We start from the raw sequence: 24,839 nt of genomic DNA, 5'->3' as shown, positions 1-24,839 counted from the left end.
AGGGACTGAGGCAGTGGGAAACTTGAAGGGAAAATTATGTTATCCTTCTTAAGTAGGATAATATTTATGGGTAGTCCTTGCTCTCTTGAAGTGCTATTTTAGACCAGGGAAATTACAATGAAATTTAATTTCTTTTTGTTGTATAGATGAATTGTCTCTAAAGTACGGAGACTTTTACGGAAATTTTTTATAGACCCGAAGTGGTGAGAGTCTTGAAGGCTAGCAGTGCCATCAGTAACTGCTCATTAATTTATTGGTACTTGCTGTTCAGATTAGCCACAAGCCGTAGGGGATGCTATTTGGGAAGAAGCTCTAAGAAAGATTAGGAGGCTGGAGCCTCATGACATCTTTCAGCATGTCCAATAGTAGATGGTGAAATCCATGCTCCTAAAAATCATTAACAGTGGAAGAACCATTGTAGCAAACAGTTGAGATGTCTGAGTGTCAGGGAAATAGATGGATCAGATTTTACTCTAGTTTAATATTGATTTCTTAGGTCAATGACTTGTTAAAATGGTAACGCTAATATTCACATTTTGTAACACAGATTAATACCTATGAAGTATATTAAAAACAGTAACCACTTCTTAAAAAGTCTTCTCTAGATATAGACGGTCAAGAGGGAGAAGCATGATTCTAAACATGAACAAGAAGCTATTTAGGTTGTCTTACTGTTCAGCTGAAATAATGAATTTGTGTTTGCTGCTTCTGTATCTCCCAAGGCTAAGTGATGGAATATAGTGTATAGAACCCTTAATTGGGATTACCCTAGAGGGTACGTTCATAGAGTGCAGAATACTGCCAATGTGGCACTGTATTTAGTTACAAGGCATAGCTTTCTTGTAGCTGCAGCTATGCTCCTATACATGTATGTATATAATACTTATTCTGTGTAGAAAATAAAATCTATATGCTTTGTACTTAGCCCATTTAGCTGTTCTGCAGTTGTTAATACTTCATTTTGTCAGTGAGGGACAAAGCCCTGAACAGTCAAGTTGAAAACTCCTGTATAGAAGCCAGCTGCTCTTATGTGCATATATGTATGTAAACACCATTTGTTATTTACGTGTAAAATGCTGTGGACTACTTTCCTAATAGAATGAACCCTATGCAATGGAAGAATGCAAGGACCATTCTATATGGAAGTGCAAAACTTAAGGGATACTCTCTAGCTATGGAACAGCAGTTCTTATTTTGAAGTTTGATGCTGGACAGATGACCTCCATTATACATCAAAGAAAAAGAAGAAAGAAGCTCTGGGTATATTCATCAAAAAGGGTAAGCGTCCCTTCTTTCCATCTTTCCTCCCACAGTGTGTGTGATACGAGTGATGTGACACCCAAAATCTGTATGTTGCAGCTTCAACTATCATATTTCCAAAAAAAAAATTGCTGAAGATTGGTGACTGAAGCAGTATAAAGTGGTTCTTACTCCAGAAAAAAAAAAAATTGTGTACAGGAAATACTTAGTTGTTTCTGTAGTCACTAATAACTTGAGATTATGTATGCTTAATGTGTTTTTTAATGAGTACAAGTACTGATACGTTTATTTCTGCTGTACAAGGGAAAGTATTAATTTGAAGGAAATAGTGATACCTTTCTCATTTGTCTTTGATGGAAGGTTTGGTCCAAAGATGGAATGAATTCCACATCAATTTGAACATGCAGGTTTGGTGCATGAAAACAGGTGCTCGATGAAGATGATGTTTATTGCACTTCTATCCAGCAATATCTGTTAAGGGTTTATGTAAGCAAGACACTAGACAAAAATTTCTTGAACTAACTAAAACTGTCTGGTGTTTGAACTTCATATTTCATCTCCCAGAAATAGGTCGTGAGCTGGGTCATGCTCAGACTTCACACCTGCTTGGTCCTCCAGACTTTCTAATTCTTTACGCACTTCCTGAATGACACTACTTTCTTCATAATCAGAAAGAATATCTCTGGGTATTAAACTGATAAATGGCATCTCATCCATGTTTAAGGGATCTTCTTTTTCATTATTTCTGGTTTCATTGGAGGACAGTTCACACACAGATGTAGTACTGTGGCTGTTGGAAAAAGAAAGACATCTGGTCATATAGTACATCTTCTCATGTTCTTTTTGCTAGTTCTTAATAAAATTCATAATATCCGGCTCACCTGAAAGCACACTAGCTATATGAAATTGTCAGGTCCACCATAGATGACCTTAGAAACATCTGATTGTTACATTCTTCACTGCTGGAAAGTTGAGAGTTTTCTACAAGCAGAGCGAGAACCAAGCTGCTAACAGCAAAGCGTGTTTAATATTAGGACACAAGATGGCAGTGGACGTCAGCGCAGTCTGGCCCCTCTGTCAGAATCAATCATGGTTCATCCTTTTTGTTAATGTAATACTAAGGTAAGATTTTCTGGCTTAAAAGAAATGCAGAAGACAGTGTTTGTCATGAAACCGTAAAGTTGAGAAAACTGAGCATTATCTATTTGGATCTGAATAGACCTGTAGGTGTATTTGCTGCTGTTTTGAAAAGTGGCTCTGGTTGCTTGCAAGCAGATGTCCCACCTGTGATGCAGGGAACTTATAAAGGGAGCAGTAATGATTTAGACTTGTTGGTGGAGGAATAGAACTTGATCACTGTGCATCTACTTTGCACTGCATGGGACAGCACAGTCACACGTCCCTGTTTCAGACTGCAAGGTGACGACTACGTGTGCCAGGTACCTCGCAACAGACAAGTGCTTAAAGCTGCAGTCTCTCTCACTGGCAACCAAGGGTAAATGAACTAAAGATGTTCTTTAAGCTTATTTTGTGTACTTTTTTAGTTGTGTGTTTTGCTTTTTAGGCGCTCTGAGACTTTCATTTCTGGGAAGACTATCCATGTTCTCTAGGACTAGTAATCTAGTATTTTCAGTGCATTTATCAGTTACTAATAATATTCAGCCAAGAGTTGTTTAAAGCAGAGATGGGGCTGTCTTAATAAAAATACATTCTCTGAATTCACCATTTAAGTTCACAGAATCAGCATTATCTTGCTGTCCGTGGGAGACATTGGCAGGTGGTATGCACAGTATTTCTGTATTTGTGATAACCGTAAACGGATAGTTGTGGCTATTGCTGGATGGTTCCATTTAATTCACTTCCTAATTGCTTTCTGTTTTTTGGTATCCTTACCTGACACGTTCTTCCTAGGTGTAGTGTCTGCTGACAAACCTTCACTGAGATTAATGGTACTTGCACATTAACTGAAATTCCTGTGCTGAATGGATGGAATCAGTTCTGCTTGCTTCCTTAGATTACGTGCATGTAACGTTACTATCCAGCTGTTTCTCGTGCATAGAAAGTAGAAGGAGTTGTGCACCGAAAGAAGAAAAGATTAACCTACCTATAACTTACATTTCTATCACAGCTTTGCTGTCTTGTTAAAAGTTAATAGAACAAAAATAGCAGTGTGGCAACAAACTTGAAGAGCTTATTATTTTACAGGTAACCTGTAAGTCTTCCAAAAATGTTTTTAGTGCAAAACCTCAGTGGTTTCCTTTTCTCCTAATGAAATTGCTGGTAATGCAGATAACTCTCCTTTTAAAGAATGATGAAAGCCATGATACATGAAAAGGTTTAGCTTCTAGCAGAAAAATACGGAGTCAGTCTGTTTTGTATTCCATGAAACTCATAAAGGTACTGAAGAGGTCTGCACAGTATGAAGTGTTTGAAATCTGAACTGCAGATTTTAAGTTGTGGAGAAACTGGCTTCTCAGGCTAGTTTGAAACTGAAGGAAAACATTAGCAAAGTCAGATTTTTTTGCCGTGTTTGAAATGACCTTCTGTGAAGCTGAAGTATATATATAGTACAAAAATACGCCTGTTTATTCCTACTGAATGTCTAAAATATCTTGTATGTATGTAATGTAAGCAAGTGAAACATCCAGTAGAAGCCTAGTCTGACAAAATTGCTGGATGAGAGCTGTGCATGAAGAATGAAATTGGAATGATACTTGATTAACTAAACATCTGGTAGTACTTTTTTAATTAAAGTGCAGTAGAAGCCTGATGCACAGACTTAATTCACTTGAGGAATAAGCCTTTGCCAAACTCAGGCACTCCTGTATAGGACAAAGCACTAAGTCTGAAACAGTTTGAAAACTAGTGATGAGAAAAGCCATCAAAATACTCTGTAGTGTGAAAGGGTCAGCAAGTTCTGTCTCTATTAGAGAAACGCAAGAAAATCTCAAGCACTTTCCTTGCTGGTGTTATGATCTTTACCTCTGAGGTTGGCAGATCAAGCCACTTGCACATGGGCATCGCTCTAGTACTCCATCAGGTTCCAGGTCCCAGGTGATCAGGTTGAGAAGTCTGTTTGAAGGATCATGGCAAGGTTCGCCTTCTTCAGGTAATGGAGTGCACACGGGAAACAGTAGTTCTGCATGCCAGAGTGGATGAATTTTATGAGAAGTTGTTAGCTGCCTGCTAAACTGAGATGACCTAATCTTTAATATATGTACAAGATAGGAAAAAAAACAGTCTTGATGTCTTTTTAAGTCCCCTTACAGATTAGGGAGCCATAAATCAATGTTCATTCCACTAGATGGGAGTAACACATTCTAAGTTTATACTTCTTGTGGTAAGGCAGAATAAAGTGTGGAGAGTTTAGAGTTATTTTGTAATGGGCTTGGTCCATGTATACACGCACAATGTATATACATATGTACACGACTTACCAGCTCCTAATTTCAAAACTGATGCTATGATTTGAAGTCCTACATGAAAGAAGTAATAGGAATTTATAGTGAGTGGTCTGTCTTTCTCATTTTGGGATCAGAGATTACAAAGAAATCTCTGATAAACCTTGTCAAAACCTGTAAATATTTTAGGAAGATAACTCACAAAGCCAAAACTGCTCTGAAACTTGCTGAAACCAAACTTAGTTAACATTAGAAGTTCACTATTTAATACTCTAAATTATCATGGAAATGCTGAACAGATCCATTTGGCTTTAGATTTGGTGTTTCAAATGAACTTCTCCTGAAAAGCCCTAGCAGCCTGATCCACCAGGAGGCTGAGGGGGCAGGCATGCCAACTCTCAGGGAAGGTACAAAATCATCTGCTGTTCTTAAGCAAGGATCAGGGAAAAAAAAAAAAGCAATATATTGATGTATGTACCTGGAGTAGAAAGAGATTTAGAATTATATCCTGTTAGTAATTCAGGTGAACTAGGTTAAAAGCTGTGAAGAACCAGTAGGCAGAAAACAGTAACAGAAGCTGGTCCCTGCCTAGGCAGGATTTAGGACTAATGTCAGCTCTGGTATCTTGTTCTCTTTCCTTTCTCTTATAAGTCAAGCTTCATGTTTCAGTGTAGACTGACAACATAATCTGGAACATCATTCCACACTTCTGTCCAGTCAGCACTGCATAGTGCTGTGCCCTACAAGGCTTGTATCAAGCTTACAAGTATGAAGTATAGCTGTAGTCTGACTGGTCTGCTTCCTGATGGGAAGAAAAACCTACTTTCAGTAATCTCATTGATTTCTTTCATACATTTAAAATTCTATTTTTGCTATACTGAGTGAAAATCTGACACAGAACTCTGCTACTTCTAAATAACCGAGTCTTTCTTTTGAAGCAGTAGATTTTTGTGCTTCTCATGCTGTTCCACTCTAACGTGCACTATGCATTTCTTTCACTATTATGCACCTCTGTCAGGCTGTTTCTTGCTCCAAATTTGATTAAAGCTTTTGTAATGAAGCTAACGCAATGCACGACCTGGGCCCAAAATGTCTAACCACTTCACCTGAGCAAAAGAGCTGAATTTTAATACCGCATTATAAAATGAGTAGGATAAAAAGCAAAACTCATGTACCTTTCTGAAAAGCACAGCACGTTCCTGGGTTGCAGTCATGTTGGTTCTCACAAATGGTGCCATTTTCTCCTCTTGAAGTGGCTTTCCTGCACTCGCCCCAAACACAGAGCTGGTCTCCACAGCATTCAACATCCCGTGAGCAATGCTTGCAAATGGAAAAAGCAGATGACAAAACTGTCACTAGCACTAATTTCCGACATCAGCAGACAACTGAGCACAGATTTAGACCTTGCTTCTGAAGACAGCTGCGTAGATTTGCTTTAAACGTACGGATGCAACTGTTTAAACAGAATTCCCAATTTGCTAGTTAGGCATGTCCGCATCAGAGTAGTAGCACCCCTTCTGTACTTTCATTCTTTCAATCCTACAAAATCTGAGTTGTTTTTTTCAGCATATTCATGAAAATTGATCGGTAGCCAGACATCCTGCAGTGTCCTGTACTTAAGGACAGCATTTTGTCATCAAGAAAAATTATAAATGAAACATAAACAGTGGAAAATATTACTGATTTTTTTTTTCCACTGCTAAATGCTGTCCACCATTTACAGTTGGTTCAGAAGGATTCTTTTGAAAGAGCAATGAAAAAAAATCTTAGCAAAATCCAATTTTTAGTTATAATAAGAACTAGACTCCATTTGTATCCAAGAATCTTACAAAAATATCTCTTTGGGAAAAAAAAAAAAACTGTGAAAATCAGAAGTGCAAATCTCTAGCTGAACACAGCTTTGAATGACAGTTGTCCCAGTGTTTCAACTATACACACCTAATAAATCAAGCCAGTAAAAGCACTGTGATGTTTTGTTTCTTTTTTTAGGTTTTTGATTATAATCTAAGATTCCTAGTAGGTCAGCATTTTCACAGCTTTTTTCTGTCTGTGTAAAGCCCTGTCTGGGCAGCCATACAAAATCAGAATTTCTTTGCCAGTGAGTCCCACAGGAGGTACTTAACCCAGGGCAAGAAGTAGGACTGCACTGCTAATTATGAAGAAAGGTATTTTGTAATGGGGGGTGGGGGGGTTCAGGTCAGGGAGCTGATCCAGCCACCTTTAGTCTGACCTCACTTTGCAACTGGAGCGTAGTAGCTAGGACCAGACTTCTACTTTGTGCTACAGTTGCTCTACTGAGCAGTGCATAGAAAAGTAGGCCTTTCTTAATGACAAGAGCTTATAATTCAGGCCTTCAACTTGAGCAAGCTTTGAATCCACTGTAGCCAAGACAGCTCCTTGAAATTATCAGTTAGGTATTTACATAATTTCAGGAAATATTTTCATAATCCAACTGATTACATAATTTTACTGTAAGATTTGCTTAGTTGTAAATTCAATGGCCTGCAAATGCTTTGAAGAACATTTGTTACATGAAAGGCCATAAGCAGAACATTGGTGAAAAGCGGCATTTAGATAAAGCCCTTTTTCAATAGACTGCTTGTAAATTGAATTTTCACCACAGATGAAGCCAGAATTTCTGAGGCACTGTCACCTGCAGGAGATAATTTAACAGCCATAGCTATTGCCAAGAACATTTCTCAACTGAAAAGGCAGGGATTTACTGCTCCCTTAGGTTCAAGGATTCAAATAAGGTAAATGATGCAAGGGGATCATTTATGGTGACAGTTGCACTACAGCACTGCACAAGTGGGAAGTGCAGGGAAGAGTTCAGACTGCTGCTCCGAGAATCAAAAGCTAGAAATGACCAGCTGTCAGCTGAGCCTTAAGAGCTTGCTCTCTCTTTGCCCATTCTTCTGGCTATCTACAGTGCACTAGTTTATGCTGTCCTTAGGCAACCTAACAAGGAGGAGTAGAGTACAGCTTCAAAAGCTTATTAGAACAAAAACCTTGTAACTTAGTTGTGTTAACAGAAAGCTGTGCGTCTTGTTAAGTAGCAGCTTTAATGTGTTGACATTAACAATAATAACTCACGTAGTAAGTTTTTAAAGACTCCATAAAATCACAGATCGTTTCAAGACTTACTGTATGCTGGGTTTTACAGGGCTGACACTTGTATTCAAAGGTGGAGAACTGGCAATATTTTCCCGTTTCACAGTCTTCATCAATGATACACTCCTGAAGAAAAGGATAGGAGTGTAGTTTACCACTATGACAGGAAACCATACATCTTCCTGAAATACCAGGCCTTGATTGATTGTATTTCATATTTGGGAATCAAAAAAAAAAAAAAGCTGTCTTTGGTTCTTCATACAATCCTCGTTCTGTAACAGAACACTGTGGCTGCAGAGCATTAAGTGGCTTCACTTGTATAAATTATTAATACCAGTAACCTCAAGAAAATTAATTCTGTCGTTGTTCTGTTATTTAGTGGGGAAAAGGCAACAAGAGCAAACAACCTGAAGACATTAAGACATTTGCAATCAAGCTATTTTACTTACATTAGAGTTTAATCATGATTCATTATTTACTGTCTTTTAAAATGAGACGAGACCAAAGGAAAGAGGCTGCACTCCAGCAGCTGCAGCCAAGAGTATCATTATGCTCTGTCAGAGAATGTTCTGCAACAACCTGCTTGATCCTAGGCCGTGTAGTTTTAAGCTCTTCTTCCCCAGCAACGTTAGTGCTGACCTCAGAACCTCGGCAGCATGGCTCATTTCCCTAAGCACGTGGGGACTCCATCCATCCCTGGTTTGTACCATCCTAAAGGCTGATGCTATCTTTTTGTTACTAGTCGATGCAAAATAATAAATAACTAACTCCCCAAATTCTCTGAAGAAAATGCTTAACTGTCTGTTGGTGTTAATCTCACTTCTTAGAGCAGAAAACCTTTATTTAAGGTTTTTTCTCAACTTTTATTTCACTTTTTTAAGATAATTTCCCCCAAACTACAGACTTCTTCCTCCCCCTTCCCAGTTGGGCTTTGTTTCTCTATGATCAACTGGGCTGAGAATTAGTTCAGAAAGAAGTGTAAGTGAAGCTCTTAAATTACTGTAACGACTGTAAGACTAAACACCTCCACAGTCTTCATATCTTCCCCATGTTCAGCTCTGTGAGAGCTCCTTACACTGTGGGGGACGAGCATGAGAGAAGCATCCTTTGTCTCAGTTACCCATTTAGGCCATCTGAGATGTTTTCAAATGGTTGATTACCATGAACAGGAGCGGAGAGCAGTCTGATAATTTTCAAGTCAGTAAAGTTACATTTGAGTTGTATGTTTCTAGTTAAGAAGCAGTCATTTCAGCTGTTTTAAGAGGTTAGTATGACTGGGTTTAGGCTGCTATAAATCAGCATAATGCTTTCGCAGCTTCCAGCACGGTAATAGCGCGTTCTGCTTGTTTGCTTTTGTGCTGCTCCATAATCAGATGGGTCAAAAGCCTGATGTTATATAGTATCTTTAAATTTTTGTGGTTCCAAGTTAGCAGTTAGCCACTTCTCCTCCTCAGCTTTCATATTCTTTCTGGCCAATTTTCTATGTGCTGATTTGTTAGCTTCTTTTATGAATCCCCTTGTATAAGCCGTACTCAGAATGAACTATACTATTTCTTTCCCGTTACATCCACTTTCAGGCAAACAGCCAGGTCTGCGTAGTCAGTTTTTCCAAATGTCCCTTTCCACAGAGGAGAAATCGTGCCATAATTATTTTTGAGCTTACGGAATAACCCTCTCTCTACCTCTAAAACCACCTAACAGCTAGGTTGCAGTTCTCCAGTTGCTGCTTTCTCTTGTGCTAATGAATCCCTTTTCAGAGGCCTTTTCCCCTCCTTATCGAATCATATCCCACCAGTTTAGACCCCAGTTTTCATGAGGTTTTCAGCTGGGGAAAAAATCCCTTCACAGTTTCCTTTCCTGGTGTGAAAAAAGCTCGTTTTCGTAGACTTTCTTAAAGCTGTGAAAATTTGTGCCACACTCCAAACCAGCTTCTTTTGCTCAGATTTTATAATCCATAGTCAGTGTAAAGCACCCAGTAATCCTTGTGCATGGGTCTGCACGTGTGACCGTTCCTCTTTTTTTTAATTCTTTTTAACCAGGCTGCGGGCCTTTTCTGATCAGACTACTTTGAGACTCAACAGTTGCTACATAAGAAACAAAACAGAGCATCATCTTCAGCTGCAATGGACTCTGAACAATCCCATGTCTTTCTGGAATCCTGCAAAGTGAGGTATTTTCCAGAACACTTTGTTTTTGCAGGGGCAATGGTGTGTAGACGGAGGAGAGGGAGCGTGGCTTCTGACATGCAACGGAGCATAGAAGCTGAGCAGACATCTTAAAGACAGAATTAGCTACACTTTTAGTGATATATATGTGTCTGAAATCCCTTAAGATGTTATCACAGTTCATTTAACCTAGCAGCAAAGGAATACGCTCTTTGAGAAGTGCTGAATAATAATGCAGAGTGAAAGCAGGATTGCCTGTTCATTAATGAGTGACTAGTATCCACACACAATAGAAGCCAGGTCGGAGAACATGATATTGTATCTTACAGTGAATGTCCAGCAACACCTGAAAGCAATTTGGGGTTTAGAATCTGTTCCAAAACCCACAGAGAAGAAAAAAGAAAAAGAACAAAATACTGAAATTCATGGAAAAGGTTCCTTGTGTTTGAGTTAGACTCTTGAAACAACTGCTGCTGAAAGAAAACTCAATTTTCTTGTCTTTGGCAGATTATGCCAATGCTGTCATTTTCTTTCTTAAGAAATGATTAGTCTCCACATTTGAGATTTTAAAAATTGACTGATGGCACTGATAGTGAAGTGTGGTTGTAATTCAACTACCAGCAATCCGAAACAGATGCCTGAGTGTGAGAAGTGGTGTAACTGGCTTTGACAAGGGTATTTTCCTTCCTGTTGAGTGTGTACAAGTGCACAGAAAGGCAGAGAAGAAAAAAGTTTCCTTTCAGTCGGGTACAACAATCTTTACACCTCACCACTAACGTGCCTTTAACCTAGAAGGGAATATAGGCTATTTAGGCAGACTGTCTTTGACTGGTGGAGTGCAGCCAGCTGTGGTTTGGATCACGTTATCCTCTGCCCATATAACACACTAAGAATAAAGAGAGAGAAGCAAAGGATGCTCCATTTGAAATTATGAAAGCAGAACTACAAGGCTAGAGATAATCTGCTTTCTTGTAGAAACTCTCTTTTATTTGCAGTGTTTATCTGGTTTCTGCTCCTCACTACGGAAACCTCAGCAATCCCATCTGCTGGTGATATGTTACGTACTGAAATCATGTTCATTTCACTTTGCTTTTTTTTCCCCCTAAATTCCTAATTAACTACATGTTTTTTAACACCATAAGCATAGACTATAATATTCTGATTTTACATGACAATTCTGATACTGACTTTAAAAACAGAACCATTGGTTTTAAATTAAAAAGTGACATTTAGCTGGTCTATTCCCTCTCACAACTCACCCTCCCTCCCACATTCTGCCAAGAAGTCCCTCCTCAAAGATAATTTTATACTAAATTCTCCCTTCACTCTTCGTATCTTCGGCTAATATTTGTCTAGGACAGGCAAATGACTACCTGGAATAAGCTATGCTTTCCTTCCAGGTTCTTGACACTTTAACTTAGTACCCAAAGCAGAGGAAGAAGCTGCTTTTGACTCTATTCATACTTTCAGTGGCGGCTGATGCATTTAACAGACCACTAAGGTTTGGGGGGAGCATGTGGAACAGAAAACATTCCTGTGCAGATGCAACAGTAGCAGAGAAACTCATAGCCGTGCACTGACTGCTCTGACATGAGAACATCAGTGGGATTCAAATGGGAGAAATATTTTTTTCCTCTCTTTGTAAGCCGTATGGCCTACTTTGCTGGCTTTTTTTGATCCAGTTGCAGTTTGTGATTGCGAATCTTTTGAGACTCAGAAAAAGGAGAGGCAGGCTTTTTTTTTTTTTTTAGCCTTGGCACTGTAAGCTAAAACAGCCTATTTTGTCAAAGATTTCATTCCTAAACCTCTCTGGTTTTCAAATTCATAAGCCATAAAGAGATAAAGATCACTGATACCGGAAAGGTAATGAAGTTTTGCCAGGAGTTGCACAAGGGAAGCAAAGCTCAAAAGACAGTTGGTTCAGCAAGCATAGAAAGAATTTTGGTACAACCTGGATAATGTGTGACAGCGCCTCTTACATTCTACTATGACAACCACACTCCAAAAGCTTCTGTAAACAAAAAGCCCCTTTACGAGTTTCTAAAAAGCTCCTAATATAAGCTACCTCTTCAACATAGAATTCATCGTTATCATCCAAAAATGGTAGCTAAAGATCCTTCCCAACTAGTCCCAGGGCTCACCAGATTGTATCTGTGAGGTGACGTATTTTTAACCGTAGCTGAAGTGCTCCAACAAAAGCACTTGCTCGTGTTGAAACTGGCATTTCTTAGCATTTGGCACTTCTAAGAGTTAATGGTTACTTTTGTGTTTGCATATCCCCTTCTTGTTTTTATTTTAACTTCTACAAGCCACTTCACATTGGGCTGGTCTCCATTACTCCAACAGATGGCAAAAGCTGCTGAGTAGTAAGGAAAAAATATTTTAAAAAACTATTTTATATCCTACATGTATTGCGTATATTAGAAAAATGTCAGAAATACACATAACGGAATATTGTCTTATGGAAACTGCACCAGAATTGGAATTGCGGTAGTGTTCCAGTTCCTAATCTCTTAGTTGTCTAGACAGAGCACATAATGCATTCATATTTATTGAGATACGAATTAATTTGCCTTGAAATATCTCAAAACCTCTGTAATACTTTCCAGCAGAGCAAATATCTTGCTGCTGTCCTGCCAAGTACATGGTGCTCATAAAAACAAGGACTACTGTTAAAAAGACATACTAAAAAGATCAGACGTGAGTTGCAAATTATGGTATTAATCACATCCCAGAGCAGTGTGGGAAAGACGTCTGTTTATGTGGCTGTTCAAGAGGAATGTGACTTCTGAGATCAAAAGTAATAAAAAAGAATCCGTTCCCTCAGTTCTGCCTTGAACTTCGCAATACAACTAATCTCACCCTTTTCCTTTTCTGCTTTCAAGAAAACAACATTTTAATAGGACAAAATCTCTGGCTCTCTACGTGATACAATATAAATGAACATGAAGTATGTGCACATGACAGATGTGCACACTACACAAAGGCATCTGAGCTTGACTTAAGGTACCAAAAGCAACCAGCACAGCTACTGTCCATTTCTGTCCATAAACTGCCTGCCACCAAAACTAATGTAAGAAGTCCAGAGCTTTCTGTTTCATCTACTTACTCTCAGCACAAATACAGCGATCCTGTTACAGACCAAACCCTTCTGCTTTTAATATTTCAGGTCAGAAATAAAATAAAATACCGTAGTATCTGCAGCTTCAATGAGCGCAGACTTCAGAGAAAAAAGAAACTACATTCAAAAGCAAAAAAATCAGAAATTCCTGAAAAATGCCTTGGGATACTGAGAAAAGCAATGCCAGGATGCTCTGTCAGATCATGTTCTGCTCATTCACGGTTAAAACCATGTAACAATTTCATGGCAGGTCAAGTGCAGAAGTATTTGCTTTGTTTTTCTCCCTCTCTTATGTTCTTCTCAGTAAGCAATATAATAATCTTATCCTGGCAAGACTAAATACAGTCTCTGCAAATGCTCCTAAGTAGAAGACAATGTAAAGTACTAATTTCAATCTATTTTGCAGTGTTACCAGAGGAGACATATCAAGAGAACTATTCAAATTTGTCAGAAAAAATAATACAAATCGTAATCTAGTGGTGAATTAACTTTGAAAACTCAGATGTGTCCACCGAAGAAAGGAGCAGAAGTGCAGAAGTCGGTGTGTGCATATTTGTGTGGCCTTTTATGTATGTAGGGCTCCATATTGCAGTAGCTGTCTGCAATAGCAGAGCTCTCTTCTCAGCCCACACGCTTGCCCTAGAGCAGGCAGGACAGGTTATAGCATGACATTTCTGTGCTTTTCTCTTGTTTCTCAGGTGTACCGTAGGCAAGGCAAGATGGTAGAATTCCAACAAAATCTTCCCTTAGGCCTTCCTGCTACTCAGTGCCATGCTACTCACTCACTCCATTATTCTTTTTTCTTTGTAAATATACAGGGGCTCTATAATTAGACAAGAGAAGGAATATTCTGAAGTTAGAGAATTTGAGACCCAAAACCAATAGCTGTGTGCTCCACATTTAATCGTTTCATGTTAAGAAAACTTTTTCACATCGTTTGAGATTATCAAATGAGGTTAAAATATTGATCCATGTATATACAAGAAATTCTCTTAATGATTTTGCAATAAATAGTCTTAATAGAAAAAGGTCCCTACCTGTGGCTCTATTAATGTAAGAACAACAGTTCTTTGACTTCTGATAAACAAACAATCTGTCTAAAGCCTAGTGGTCTATAAGATCTTGGTTTTATTCTAAATGTCTTCTGACATAGTAACAGTTACAGAAACGCTGTAAAACTGTGCTACAAAGTTCTATAGTGACATTATTCCTAAGTAGTCAGTTAACCATATAGAGATACAGCCCTCATTAAATGGTGCATTTTGAAATGGAATTTCTATGTAGGCGTCTCTTCTCTCTACAATTGGCAGCCACAAAGTTTCCATGATTCACTACCAAGCTATGTAAATTTTGAAAATTTATAAAAACAATCCAGAGTAGCTGTACACAGCAAGGATGTGAAACATCTGTGCACAGTGAGGAACACTACAGAACAGGAAATCTGTACTCAGTATCACCTTGCTGATCTTAATCACTCAGTTAAGAGGAGAACACTGAGAATAAGATGTCAGTCTGTACCCAGTCCATTACAGAACTTATTTCAAACCCTGAATCTTATGTGCCTTGCTCTTATGTGAGACACATTCTCAGTAGCTTACGGTTTCAAAAAACTTACTTACTATGTTTAAGGTAGCAGCCAAAGATAATACTAGAACAGAAATACATGGATAAGAATTCATCGGCAGTGGATTTTGCCTATAACAGAATTGACTGTGTGGATAGCTGCTGTTACCATAGAGGAAAGGGAATAATGTATTTTCTATGAGCTGTAGATAGAAGAATGGGTTTAAATTACAGCAATAGAGACTTTATAGTGAGCGTAGAAAAGCATTGGACTAAATTATCTCCAGTGCTGAAGGATTTTGAGAAGAGATGAGATTAATGTCTGCCTAAGGATGGAGCTCCCTTGCTGAGGTCTCTGATATATCTTGGACTCAGGAAGCCCACTAAGATTATCCGTGACCTGACACTGGGATGGGAGTCTGTCAGCATGCTGTAAGATGCTTCTTCCTCCCCCTAGGATGAGGGGGCTTTCTAAGGGAACGAGTTTCAGGGATTCCGCATCTGATATAAATTCACAGAACAGGGTGTAAACAAATCTGAAACTCCCATTCCAAAAATCTTTTCACCAGTTACAATACATCATGATATGTCACTTGTTGGAAGGTGTAGACTTGTTATAAAGTTAAGAATTTGGACAGGTAGAAAAGATGGAGGGGGATTCGCCCTGTAAGCTTCAGTGACAAACCGCCGTGATGCGGTAACTCCTGAGTTCACTGGTTTGGTCTTCCTCAGCACTATCAAAGTGACGTAGTCACTCATGAGGCCAGGCAGGTGCTCACTCTGTATAGAAGGCCAAGCAATCACAGGTCATATGCATTTTTTCTCCTCCTACTCATGTTTGGGTAAGCCAAAGTAGTTCTAGTGATTTTGATTAATCTATTGCCCAGGAAAAGGTTAGGAAAAGCTTAGGCTTATTGTATATGCAATTAAGTTTTACTGAGCCAACATCCTGGCCACCTTACATATGACAAAGCAGCCTGTATTTTCTAAAACCTTTGTTACATGTTGCTATTATAAAAGCTAAAACTTACTGCTTAATTGGATAACATGGTTTCAGCTAAAACTGCTAGAGCCAGTGAACTAAACTATATAAAACAAAACCACTGGAAAAAAATATATTTTTTGCTCCATATGTCTGTCCAGAAGAAATAATACTGATGAACTTCCTCTGCTGTCTAAAGACAGTCTGTACCATAATCTCTTCACACCTGTCTCCAGCCTATGTAGAAGCCTTACTTTCCTGACTCTGTTACCTCACACAAACAGGAAAACAAACAACAAAAAAATCACACATTTAATTTCTCATAGGTTCAATAGGTAGATCTAATAGAAGTAGAAAGTGAAATCATTCCTGATGATTTGTTTTTATATCTCCCTACAACTTAAACTTGTCTGTAGGACATTTTGACAGCCTTTGTTTCCTAAACTCAACGTGTTAGGTATGAGAAGACTGTGCTAAAACCAAGGAAAAGGTAAACAATTGCTCTTATGATTTACACTGCTCCCTCACCATCGCTTGTTTGCAGAAGATTTCTAGCAAGCCATATTCAAACAAGGAAGTAGTTAACTAAACCTGATGCATAACTCCTCCAGATGGAAAGTTTTGGATAAGTCAGATTCACACAACGAACAAGAATACTGAAAGTTGTAGAAATGGTGCATTTCTTCAGTAGTGTTCAGGAGAACACCAGTGCAGCAGTGGATGGGCACTGACTCTTCAAGAGAAAATCTGATTTGTAGCTTTCTAGGGGTAAACTCATTGATTTACTGTTGTGTTTTTACTGACACCGTCACTTAGAACAATTTTAGGCACTGTGACTGTGTTATAATAATAGGATGGCTGGTTTTTTTTGTTTTTTTTTTTTGTTTGTTTTTGTTTTTGGTTTTTTTTGTTTTTTTTTTGTTTTGTTTTTTTTTGTGAGGAGAAATTTATTCCAAGAAAAAATCTTTCTCCCTTCACTATTAAGCTACTCAAAGGGTAGGAGTTCAGACAGAAAAAAAAAAAAAAAAACAATAAGGCAGTTCTTCAGCTAGAACCATAGGAAAATGTGAAAGAAATCCTAATCACTCTTTTAATTTTTTTTACTAGGAAAGTAAATTCACGGAAGCAGCATTTGATGCCTTCAATTAAGAGTAACCCATTTGCTGTTACATCAGTTCTTTTCCTATAAATCTGAGCCACTATCTAAGGCAAAAAAAAAAAAATGATAATGATCTTTGTCCTCCTCTGACTTTTGGTGGTTGTGTTTTCTTCTAAAACACCTGGTTTGCTCCATCTCTCAGCAAAAGGGACCTTGCTTCTCTTCACTCTGATAAGGTCTAGCAGCTGTTTACACTTGCTTGTTTGTTCAAGTTCACCAAGCATGATATCTGAATCCATGGAAACTGCAGTCTCACTTTTCTTCACATCATGGCCATTGTAGCCTTATAGTATTACAAAACCATCTTATGTTTGTGCACACTATCCATTCCTGATACTCTGTGGACCCATAGCTTTCTACACGGGGTTTGTTTGTCAGAAAACATGTCAGATCAGAATGGACTAAGATCAGTACAAAAAGATGTGGAATCAGCCTCTGACACCTCAGCTGATCACAGAATTTCCCCACCATTCTTCCTCGAAGAAGTTTCTTCATGCAAGAACAGAGGCAACACGCATGTTTTTCAAACTCTGTATGACAGCTCTTTCCGTGCATTGAGGCTAATAATCAGATTTTTTTTGGCTATGGTTCAGTGAATATCAGATGATCAGTAAAACTTATGGTCTTAGAGATACACCCTGGCTGACAATAAGGCCATCCTGTCATTCATGCACTAAACTAAACTCCTTCATACCTTTTGCATGGGTAAGAATCATTTTGTGCTTATGGTATTAGATATGAACACTGAGGGATATGTGCATTCCATTACACCTTTCAGTGAAAGCGGGGTATGTCCCTTGTTCTACAAACAAGTTATGTAGTGTAGAGGTATTCCAGGTGCATATGTGAACAGGAGCCATTCAAAACGCTAATTGTGCATTGTTTTCATCTTAGGCTGCTACATCCTCTCTCCCTTTGGACCCATTTCCACATCCTTTTCTACAAACACAAGCTACTTATCCTCACAAGCTATATTTGCACTTTCCCCTCAGCTTCATATTCTAAAAAGAGAAAAAAAAAAAAAGAGGCTTTCAGCAAAATGTTCAGGGAATCTGAACCCTGTCTGGCTGATGAGCCCGGACTGTCCAAGACAAGCCAGGAGAGGGCTTTGCTTGTTTTAAAGCAGTATACCAGTATCCCCATCCAGGCCTGTCATGATCACTATCAGAATACTCTGGCAGTAACTGGGCTCAGAAAACCCAACACTACCTTCAGTCTGCCTGGCTGCTTCAGGTCTTTTCCAGTCAAACAGCTGAAGACTATGGGCAGATTGCTGCCATCAGACAGGTTAACAACCTGTCTACAGTTCCCCCTTTTAAATGACTGCCATTGCATGCTATCCATGCATTTTTTGCAAAGCAAAGTCGGCTGGGCGGTTAACAGAAGAGCAAACTAAAAGTGCAAATGAACTGAATGATTCAGTGTACAAAAACTACCAGATTTAGATATGATGGGATGTTTGGCTAGAAAGAGACCAGGATTTCAACCCAAGAATGCACTTAGTTTGTCTGATGATAGGTTGAGGTTGTCAACTGCAAGTCAGTAGGGACTAGAAGTTCTGCAAAAATTAGAACAGAAAAAGAATAATAATAAATCAAGAGGACTGGGAAGCCCAAACAAGCATCTTCCTTGAGATACTAACATGCCAAAGGGGGCAGATATCAACAGCAATATTCTGCATGTTCAAATTTCTGCCACCAGCCTCTCCCCTGCAGTCCTACTGATGAACAAATGGCGATTTCCATTCCACAAATGCTTCCTTCTCAATTTTCAAAGCTCCTTTTCATTTCAGCACTGGTAGGAACTCCTCTCTTTGGAGCAGTATGAATTTCAGAGTGCAACTCTTGTATATGTGGCTGAGAACATGCTTAGGGAAATCATATATAAGTAGCTCAAAAAGAAATCAAGCAGTTCTGTATAATCACATGGAACTGAAAGCTTGGTTGTGATGTGCTACAGCTTGGCCATTTAAAGCAGATTTTGCTCTAGAAAGCTCTACCTTGCAAGCTGATTGGGGAACTAGAACCCCTGAAATTAAATATTAATTATGTTATTATTTTCTATTTCTTACTATCCGAGTAAAGATAAACCTCTTACTTAAAGGCTTACAAATACTTTAAATAAGGTCATTATAACGGGGGTGCTACCTATTCTGTCTCTACACCTAAACCTTAAGGACTCTGGAGCTTTTGTTCTTCAGTTTCTTCCTTAAATTCACGCATCAGGGTCAAGCCATATTATTCAATAAAAACAACAAACACAGTTACTTCCAGAACGCATCAAATCAGCTCGTAAAAGCAGTTCCATAGTGGTACTGTCCTCACTTTCAGAGCCACAGTGTTCCACATAGCACTCTAACCACAGAAATAATAGCTCGGTATCACAGGGCTTCTGTCCTAAGGGTCTGAGTGTTTGAAATGACTGATCAACTGCTGTGCTTGCAGAAGGTGGTGCCAAATACACCTGTGTATACAGGCACGTACCCATCTGTCCACAGAGAGAACAAACACCTTACACGGAACCGCACTGGAAGCACCTCCCTTTACTCTCCTACAAAAAACAACCCACAACGTGACCTTTACTTTCTAACTAATGAGGAGGTGCAGCTGTGTGCTGAAGAGCTGCTGTTTCCAAAGCCCAAAGGAATGCTTTTTATTGTGCCAAAGCCCATTGATAAGTGCATGATACTCCTCCAGTCCCCTGGTATTCTCTCCCTTAATACTAGCATATTTAAAAACCTGTTTTGAGAAAGAGAACTGAAAGCAACCAGATGTACTTTAATTAAAGTTTGATTCACGGAGAAAAATACTTGCTAAAAAGAGAAGGTTGCTATTTGTATTCGTCAGGTGAATACAGACTAGGAAAAAAATCTTATGTACAATAGATTTGAGTCAGAGGAGAGAGTTTATCTGAAGTACTACTCAGAGTGCAACTGAGAGGAAATGCAGCTAATCTTTGTGCAGCAAATCTTACCAGTACCAATTTTATTTCCTTTTATTTTTCACTTTTCATGCTTCTTTTTCATTGGTTAGGCTAATAGTATCACAATTGAAATAGAAGTAGTCAACAAACCAGAAAACATTTTGATTTTCACCTCATAAGAAAGAGCACTGTTACTTTATGTTCTGTACTCAGCATTTACTGAGTTTTCTACTGGAGCTACTACTTTAATTTGGATGATAGGCTGTGTTCTCTAGGGAAGTAAATTATAGAATATTTGAACCTTAAACCTTAAAATCAAGTGAATGTAAAACCCTGCACAGACATAAAAACACGCTACCTATTGCCTGCTGGATTGAAGCCTAACATCTATGCTGGTAACTGTCAGGCCTCACTGACATCTGAGAAAGTGAATGTTAGTCTGGGAATGCAAGTGGCGCCTCCAAATAATGCAGCACCTCTCAAGAACTGGGTCTTGGTGCCAGAAATGGCACGCAGCCTTGTTCTTCTTCTGGAGGCTTAAAATACTGATAGTCCTCTAACCACCAAAATACTCAGTAACAACAAACACAGTCTAAGGAGAATACCTTTGTGATGCAAAGTCAAAAAGAAATACTGTCTGAGGGAGGAAGGGGAGTGGGAGAGGGGAAAAGATTATACCTAATGTTCTTCTAATAGTGTATCCCCACTGTATGTATGTGTATATACATATATATGTATTTGTATTATAGATATGTTTACTTGTACCTGTTTGCAGAGGGATATAGGTGTAGCACAGGCCCTGTGGTTTAAAAAGGAGGCACAATTTATTTTCCATGAAGCTGCTTCTCCAGTGCTGAATTTGACTCGTCAGTATGTGGAGTTATCACTCCAACACATATGGTTCGTAAGACACTTATTTCCCTACCTACCTGTGAGGCTGTTGCATCAGGATTCAAAGCCCCAGAGTATAAATACGTACTAAGGGTTGTGGGTTTGCAACTATTATTAATTACTGCTGTAATTGTGTACAGCGTACATTATACAGTAGGTTGTTTGCTGAGGCGTTTGATGAATTCTCATATTCACCACCCAATTTTGTACCTGAAGAGCAAGAGCTGTGCAAATCATTAACTTTCACATACCAGGCCTATACAATGGACCTATGAAGCAAGTCTGGGTTTTAGCACTCAGTTTCCCTACAAGCATAAAAGTTGAGTTTGTGTGATAGCACATGCCTATTTCTTTTATTTGGCGAAGTGAAAATAAAAACAAAAGTGCTGTCCTAAAAGCACCAATCTGGAGGATACCTGAATGGCTTCAGAACAGAGGTGTGGTTCGCAGTGGCTACCTCCTCACGGCCTCTGCTATCACCGTTTCCATCCTCAGAACAAAATGTCAGTATCCACCCTTTTCAACTGACCATCAATACTTAGAGCTACAATTACACAAACCTCTTGTGTTATACTATTTTCATACAAAAATGTGAAATCATCTGATATGTTCACTTCGTCACTTCAGGAAGGTCCTGAGCCTGTGTTTAGGACAGGAACTTCTTACTAGATTTCTGTTGTTAAGCAAATGAACCTGTGATTGCAAGACTTGGGTAAAGAATATTCTTTACCTTTTAATTTTCTTTGTGAACCTTTAAACAATCATGCTTCCTGGGGTAAGGGGAGTTGTCCTCTGCTCTCCCCCTCCCCAAAATGATATTTCACAAAGAGCTCTCACCACAAGGCTAAGCTGAAAAGCAAACAGAAGTATATATTTTTCCGCTGACTCCTCAAGACAGAAAACTTGTGAGTTATTTTCTAAGTGTTAAAAGCCTATTGAGCAATTTCTCTATGAAAACCAAAAGCATGGACAGCAAAAAGCATACGTGTAGCACTGCTGTACCAAAGGTTTATTCACAGTCACTGGAAAGCACTGTATAACTATTTTGCTATTTGAGTACAATGTTTACATTTGATGGACAAATTCAATATTCAGATTAAGCATCTCAGCCACAAAGTTGAATCTCTCCTTGCAGTTTATAATATAGCATTCTTATATTAAACTAGTCAAAACCAAAACCAAATTACAACAAAACCCATTCTGACTGCTTACACCTAATGGCTTTCTGTGTTTTACACCATCTGGAAATATGGGTATGTCAAGTAGCGAGCTGTATCACTTTCTTCAGAATTATGAACTGAAAGGACTTGTCTAACTTTCAAGAGGAAAATATGTATTCACTTACATGATTTCTTTTGTTTTCTCCATCCTTTATAGATGTAATAATTGTCTCAGAAAAAATCGTCGATCCAGTTCTGTTATCTGTAACCTGATGTAGCAAAAAAAGGCAAGAAATCAAATTGCATTTATTAATTATAGTCCTTTGTTACTCTGAAACCTATATTTTCCTATAATTAAATTAGCCCTCCTTTTCCCCATTTTTCAAGCACTCACATAAAAAACCTTATTTGAGGGGAAAGTAGATGACCAAGCTACCTCCTTAACTATTTAAAATGTCATTGTAATGAAGATGAGTGAGAGATGATCATTCTTTTATCATCTATGTCATTTCCCTACTTGTGTTCTATTTTTAGCAGGCACTTCTCTTCAAAATAATTATTTTGCGCTAAACTTTTATGATACGTGCCCCTAAAGTAACCAGTAATATACAGTAAGACCCCAAAGTAGTCATCGTCAGTAAAGTTTGTGCTTCAAATTCTCATATTTCCCCCCAAAACATGCAAAATTATTTTTACTTTTGAAGAAAAGGTCATAAGGATGATCACCTTGTTATATACATTTTCTCATACCTTATCAATTTCTTGATGAGTCTGAACAGTTTTATTACCAATTCTGGTTTCTGTGTTGGATTCATTATGGTAGGTGGGGGGTAAGTTTTCAAAGTTTACTTCTGACAGTTTTTTTGCCCCTTCCTCTTCAGCTTCCATCTGCCAAATGGAACCAACTGAATATTAGCAGCAATTACACAAAAGAGAACAAGTAACATTTCTTTTCCAGCCCTCGGTAATGCCCTGTTTAATTGTGTGATGCTGTTACTATAGATCCCGCTGTATGGGAGTGCTTACTCAGCTGTTTTCAGACAGCAAACACAGCAGATCTTTTCATGGACTACAGAAATGCAGGGGAGTGAAACCCCTTAGCTCTGGACATTTATAGTAGAGCTGAAGTCAGATTCCTGTGAGGAGAAGTGAGACTAGAGACAATTTGGTATCTGCACAGGCTTTCTGTTTTTCCCAGAAAAAACATTAAACACTTCAGTCTTTCCCACCTGACAAAGAGGAGAAAATATTCTAGCAGGTCAGAGCCATAGCCAAAGCCCCTTAAAGTCAAGAGGAGTCCTATAGGTGCACACAGCCTGAATTTAATTATCTCTTTCCGTTCCCATTGTCTTTGACAGATGAAGACTTGCCACAGAAGAGGTGGAGAGAATGCTCTCTGAATCAGAAAACAGAGTAAGCACAACAAAAGGGCAGAGTCTTGTAAACACTACAGACCCGGAGCAAGTTTATTCACTTTTGTTATTTGCAATTTCTGTAACAAATTAGGAAAAACTTCTTCTCTGAAACACTGGAATGGGCTGCCCAGGGAGGTGGTGGAGTCACTGTCCCTGAGGGTGTTCAAGAACCGCGTGGATGTGGCACTGAGGGACGTTGTGTAGTGGGCAACGTTGGTGGTAAGGTGGGTGGTTGGACTACATGATTTCAGAGGTCTTTTCCAACCTTAATGATTCTATGATAAATTCAGCCAGGGTGAACAACAGAATTTTTCCCAAGACAAAATGTCTCTTTTTGGTGCTACTTTAAAAGACGGTTGCAAACCTCTCTAATTGCAAAGCACTGGCTCAGTAATTGAGGTAACCTTCCCGTAAGGAAGACACAGATGCTATCTGCTCTCACATAGCTCAGAGAATCCATCTTTGTGCTGTGTGCAGACCATTGCTCAATCCAGAATAAACATTATCTGTAGGTATGGTAAAATCGGCAGAATTTTTTTCTGTGTCCTTATTTATAACTAAGCATAACTTTTGCATTCCAAAGCATACTTTTTTTATATGGTCTGTCTCTGTGTGTTTACAGGCTGCATGAGATGGATGACTGGAGCAGAATTATCCAGCAGCCACCCAGATAACAGTGACGGGTCAGAAATGATCTAATTACAGTAAACAAAAGCCTGTGTCCCTAGTGGATTGTGAGTAAAAGGATTTTTGGACTCTGCAACTTTTCTAAGTGAAAGAGAGCGCTTGGAAGGAAAGATCTTAATGTGATGGAAAAAAAAGCCCAGCAGCGAGAGGAATGCGGGAGCGAATGTTGTGCCTGCGATGCGAGGCAGCGGCTGGGCTCTGGCGTTTGTTCCCGGCTTAGAAGCAGGTCCTGTGCGATTCTGGGCAAGTAACTTGCCATCAAGACATGGAATTACCTTAAAAATAAGGTGCTTCCCCGCATACATCTTCAGGATTGCCTTACGTCTTTTGGTCCTTGTTGGGGATCACCTCTCCCGCCTTATCCCCCACACAACGCCAACATTTCTCTCCCCGCTCCCCTTGCCACGTCCTGTTTTCTCTCACGTTAGGGCCCGGTCGGACACCTGCCCGCAGCTTTCCCTCACGGCTCTCCCGCGCGCTGCGGCACGGGGCTTTTCTTCGCGCCACCCGCAGCGCGCGCGGCCAGAGCCGGCGGGAACGAGCACAGACCGCGGGCGAGAGCCGAGGAGCAGGGTAAGGAAGCCTGGAAGCGAGGGAAAGCGGTGCCTGAGGCGCAGCAGAGCGCTTCGGCTGCAGCCGGGACCCCCCTCAGGCGCGCGCTGTGCCGCGCGAGGAGGGGGCGCGCGGCCCTCAGCCCGGCGGTGCGGGGCGCTGAGAGGAATCGCCGCCCGCCCCGCCGCGCTCCGCTCACCTCCTGCACGGCGTTGCGCAGCTTGTGCTGCGTGTCCTCCATCAGCGCCTCCACCTCCCGCAGCATCTCGCCCAGGCTGGCCGCCCTCCTCCGCCCGCCGCCGCCCGCCGCGGCGCGGCACAGAGCCGCCAGCACGACCAACAACAGCAGCATCCGCCGCCGCCGCGGCCCCGCTCCCGCTCCCCGCCGCATCCCTGGGGCTCCTCAGCCGCCGCTGCCGCTCGCCGCTGCGGGCTGCCGGCGAAGAGGCG

The 24,839-nt window shown here is 39.8% G+C and overlaps 1 protein-coding gene across 1 annotated transcript; it reads right to left on the bottom strand.

The window, feature by feature from the left end:
• On the bottom strand, window positions 1,504-24,839 carry DKK3 (dickkopf WNT signaling pathway inhibitor 3). The gene is made up of 7 exons (XM_021400994.1): window positions 24,589-24,839; window positions 22,486-22,623; window positions 21,921-22,004; window positions 7,806-7,898; window positions 5,837-5,981; window positions 4,243-4,399; window positions 1,504-2,050 (listed from the first exon to the last, which is right to left on the bottom strand). The coding sequence occupies exons 1-7, from the start codon at window positions 24,778-24,780 to the stop codon at window positions 1,807-1,809; spliced, it is 1,053 nt and encodes a 350-aa protein (XP_021256669.1). The 5' UTR covers window positions 24,781-24,839; the 3' UTR covers window positions 1,504-1,806.

This window comes from Numida meleagris, chromosome 6, assembly GCF_002078875.1.
Source record: "Numida meleagris isolate 19003 breed g44 Domestic line chromosome 6, NumMel1.0, whole genome shotgun sequence".
Taxonomy (NCBI): Eukaryota; Metazoa; Chordata; class Aves; order Galliformes; family Numididae; genus Numida; species Numida meleagris.
Note: the sequence above shows the minus strand (reverse complement) of the source record. Positions and strands in the feature narration are given on the sequence as shown.

Excerpts from the sequence above, each read along its gene's own strand:
- DKK3 (XM_021400994.1), bottom strand. The coding sequence starts at position 24,780 with ATGCGGCGGGGAGCGGGAGCGGGGCCGCGGCGGCGGCGGATGCTGCTG. Across the intron at positions 22,624-24,588 it reads TGCGCAACGCCGTGCAGGAG|ATGGAAGCTGAAGAGGAAGG; the intron begins GTGAGCGGAGCG and ends TCCATTTGGCAG. Across the intron at positions 2,051-4,242 it reads TTGATCTGCCAACCTCAGAG|CCACAGTACTACATCTGTGT; the intron begins GTAAAGATCATA and ends TTTTTCCAACAG.